Here is a 4,006-nt window from a genome sequence, read left to right as displayed (position 1 = left end):
TCAGCTGATGACGTGTAGTAGGCTTACTACATGACAAAGGCAAGGCAGTACGAGACAGTTTGAAAACCGTGCTGGAGTAGGTTTTTTAAGCCCATCATTATTCATATGTTACACATGCACTGTACCACTACCACGCTTATCGGGTTCAGGCTTTCAGCGACAGCCCGGAAGCGCACCGAGGCGATAAGAACGAACCAGAGCTCTCTATCAAGCACCTCCCCAAGTCTCCTCTAGTATTTTAGTTTACTCGCTGCCTGTGTTCCAAAACCTTTCGTCTTTTCCCCCGTCTACAAAGACTTGACACTCGCAGCCGCCCGCAACCCCGGCAGACTCCTTCCCCGCGAAGGCTTCTCCTCTCAATTCTCCCTTCCACCCGCACGCATTCTCCTCGGTTCCGCGGCGACCAGATGGCAATAGATCACGCGACGCCTCTCGGACTCAAGAGCAGAGGCGCCATGGTAATTGATTGATTCCTCTTGTTCTTGTGTCGCTCTGTTTCTTGGTTCTTGATTGATTTCGGTGGCGATGCTTTTGGACTGAATGTGTGTGCACGGTCCGCGCTTGCAGGGAGGCGGCGAGTGCGACGACGACGACGCCGAGAACCAGCGGTGGCCGCCGTGGCTGAAGCCGCTGCTGTCCACGAGCTTCTTCGTCCAATGCAGGATCCACGCGGACGCGCACAAGAGCGAGTGCAACATGTACTGCCTCGACTGCATGAACGGCGCGCTCTGCTCCCTCTGCCTCGCGCACCACCACGACCACCACTCCATCCAGGTCAGTAGAGCTCGCACTGATGCAGCTCAGGCGGCTGCGTTCCTCCCCGATGCCTCCCGCTGCACATTCCCTGTTCCATCGATCTCTTTGGGTGTTCGTGTTTTGTTTTTTTTCTTGGCAACCGACTGAACTGACTGACTCACGGGCACGCGCTCCCCGTCACGGATGGGTTGGTCTGTATCAGATACGGAGGTCGTCGTACCACGACGTGATCCGGGTGTCGGAGATACAGAAGGTGCTGGACATCGCCGGCGTGCAGACGTACATCATCAACAGCGCGCGCGTGGTGTTCCTCAACGAGCGGCCGCAGCCCCGACCGGGCAAGGGCGTCACCAACACCTGCGAGGTCTGCGGGCGCAGCCTCCTCGACTGTTTCCGCTTCTGCTCCCTCGGCTGTAAGGTACTCCTACGAGCTGCGTGTGCACAGACTCTGTCGCATTGCGCGTTTCTAGACGCCACCTAACGCGTCGTCGTCGTCCTTTTTTTTTTTGGTACCGCGCAGATAGTGGGCACGGCCCGTGGCTACCGTCCCAAGAAGAAGCAGCACGGCGGCGGCGGCGGCGGGAACAAGAAGAGGGCAGCGCTCAAGGTCAAGGACGTGCGCTCTGACTCGGAGGATTCGTGCACCAGCACCAGCGGCGCCAGCAGCGACAAGAGCAGCGTCGTGCAGAGCTTCTTGCCGTCGACCCCCCCGCCGACCTCTGCCAGCCACCGCCGCCCAGGGAACAAGCGCCGGAAGGGCGTCCCGCACCGGTCGCCCTTCGGCAGCCTCATTGTCGAGTTCTAGGACTCTCTGTCAGCGCCTAGGCAATGCACTCTGTACTGTATAGTACTACACTACTACATGACAGCCCAGAAGAGAAGGGAATAACAGCCGGCGGCTCAAATGCCAGCGAAGGGCGAGAGCGGTAAGAACACACCTACCTAGTGGTGCTGCTATAGTTTGCTTGTTTTCAGGTTTTGTTACCTTACAGTTACAGTTGGTAGTTACTAGCAGTGGTACCAGTAAGATAGATAGCTGCTACTTACAGCCTTCGTAACCGTGACTAAGTTTTGCAGCCTTGTACATTGTAATATACTATAGACCAGTACTCTCCAATGCTAGATGTGTGTGTGTATATATATATATATATACTGCCTGTAGTATCAGAATGTGGGGTAGCAATAGGCAGCAAGGTGTTCGTCTGTGTGCATCATCAGCTGTGTAATGTAATAAAAATAAAGAAATGCTGCTCCAAATCGTGCCGGAGTGGCACTGTTGGTCACTGCCCCCAACATTGGCTGCTGCTGGACTGCTGCTAGTGCAGGATAAGATTGGTTTGATAGAGTGGCACATCATTCAGTGCCGTGTCCGTGTCCGGTGTCCACCTGACATCCTGTGGTGAACCCCCAATCCACATGCCGCCGCGGCATTGCCCCCACGGACACTCCTCCAACCGCACGTCCAAAGCGGTTCCGCGAGAGCGCGCTCACATGCGTCGTCGGGGTCGCGACATGCCGGCGCGTCTGGATCCCCGGGCCGCCCAACCCTGCGGCCGCGCGCCAGAGGATGGGAATCGGGATCGGCGGCCGGGGGGCACGTGTGTGGACGCCCCCAAGCGCGGTCGGTGTCTTCTGGATGCGGCCATGAGTCACGCGGCGCTGGGCGGCCCGGTTCCGTCCACCCGGCGTGGACTGGGGCGCCGAGACGAGCCGTGCCGTGCGACGCCGCCTAACTTGCTTGACCCGCCATTTGTTTGTCCCCGAAAGCGGCGGGCCCGACGTGGACGCCGCCGCCTGCCCGGCGTCAACCGCAAAGTACTTTTCTTCTACCGCGAACCCGTTCCCGTCCGTGCAGAAGCAGCCGAGCCCGCGATTGACGTCGCGCATTTATCGGCGCAGCAAACCGGAGTTCCCACGGCGCTGTGTGCTCTCCCACCAGCGGCTCCGGCGAGTGGGACAAAGCGCCACGAGCTTTGCTGCTGCGACAGCGCTCTGCCCCGGCTTGGAAGATGCTCCGTCCCGTCCGGCGTCTCCACCACCACCACTAGTGCGTCCGTGCTACTGCTGTTCACTCACAGCGCTTTGCAGCCTGCACGGATCGAGTCAGACGTCTGCCTTCAATGCCCGTTCGTCAACGTGCAGGCGCAGTGCCTGCCCGCCTCCATGGACGCATGGACAGAATTAGCTGAAGGCCTGGAACCGCCTCCACCAGCACGCCACCGCCATGACATGTTTGACGTTGCCACCCAGTATCCAACGCCCCCCCTCTCTCCCCCGTGCTCTACGGCTGCCGTCCACCATCCCACGCCCTGAACTGAATTCGTCGATGTCCCTTTCCGGCCGGGTCCGCGCGAGCTTTGGCCGGTCGGTCGCCGCCGTGACGTAGACCGGCCGGGTAGACCGACCTCTCGCCGTCCCGTGTGCCCGTGTCCCACTCCCCACCTCGTGTGGGCCAGGACCACTCGGGAGTCAGTCGCGACGCGTCGTGCACGCGGGGTGGGTCGGTTGCTCGATCGCTTCATCACATCGGAGGACAGCCGGGTGTAACGAACTAGGAACTGGAATTGGGGATTTGGGAGGAAATAGGGGTAGAAATAGCAAGAACAGCATTACTCGAAGGGGGAAAACGGGAGGGAATGCGGCAAGCCCCGCGAGGAAGACGGTTACTCAGGATAACAGGATTCAGACTACAGCTGTTCGATGCCGTCTCAGTACAGGCATCCAGTATTTATACGACTCTACGCTATAGCAAAGCCCAACTGGGCTAAGCCCATCCTTCCACCGAGCGTCAACACGGCCCAAGCGCCTCAGCCCAAATGAGTAGTCCTCCTGCCATTAGCCGTTCGTGACACCGGGTTTCTCGATCGGACGACCGTTTCCCATCCACCGTTGGAGGTTAGGGCCCGTTCGGCTTACCCATATTTGGCTTGTTCGGCTTGTTTTTTCAGTTAGAACAGTGTTTTTCTCTCACAACAATTCAGCCAGAACAGTGTTTTTCAGCCAATTTCAGCAAGCCGAACGGGACCATAGGTTTCTCGATCGGACGACCGTTTCCGATCCACCGTTGGACGGCCCCGTTCGCTGTGGATAGCGAAAGCGACCGGGATTCAGTGTACTTGCGCACCCCGGCCGTCGCGAGACAATGGCTCCCTTCGCGTGCCCTGAGTTCGGTTTGATCTGTTTCTTTTTTTTTTATCGGAAACACTGTTTTTTTCTCACAATTTTTTTTAGAATTCTTTCAAACCATCCA

General features: G+C 58.2%; 1 protein-coding gene across 1 annotated transcript; it reads left to right on the top strand.

Moving 5' to 3' along the window:
* The first annotated feature begins 218 nt into the window (after positions 1–218).
* LOC136464200 (protein RGF1 INDUCIBLE TRANSCRIPTION FACTOR 1-like) lies at positions 219–2,013 on the top strand. The gene is made up of 4 exons (XM_066463159.1): positions 219–458; positions 568–774; positions 959–1,174; positions 1,277–2,013. The coding sequence occupies exons 1-4, from the start codon at positions 408–410 to the stop codon at positions 1,559–1,561; spliced, it is 759 nt and encodes a 252-aa protein (XP_066319256.1). The 5' UTR covers positions 219–407; the 3' UTR covers positions 1,562–2,013.
* The last annotated feature ends 1,993 nt before the right edge of the window (positions 2,014–4,006 follow it).

This window comes from Miscanthus floridulus, chromosome 7 (genome assembly GCF_019320115.1).
Source record: "Miscanthus floridulus cultivar M001 chromosome 7, ASM1932011v1, whole genome shotgun sequence".
Taxonomy (NCBI): Eukaryota; Viridiplantae; Streptophyta; class Magnoliopsida; order Poales; family Poaceae; genus Miscanthus; species Miscanthus floridulus.
The sequence above is the reverse complement of the archived record's forward strand: the minus strand, read 5'-3'. Positions and strand labels throughout refer to the sequence as shown.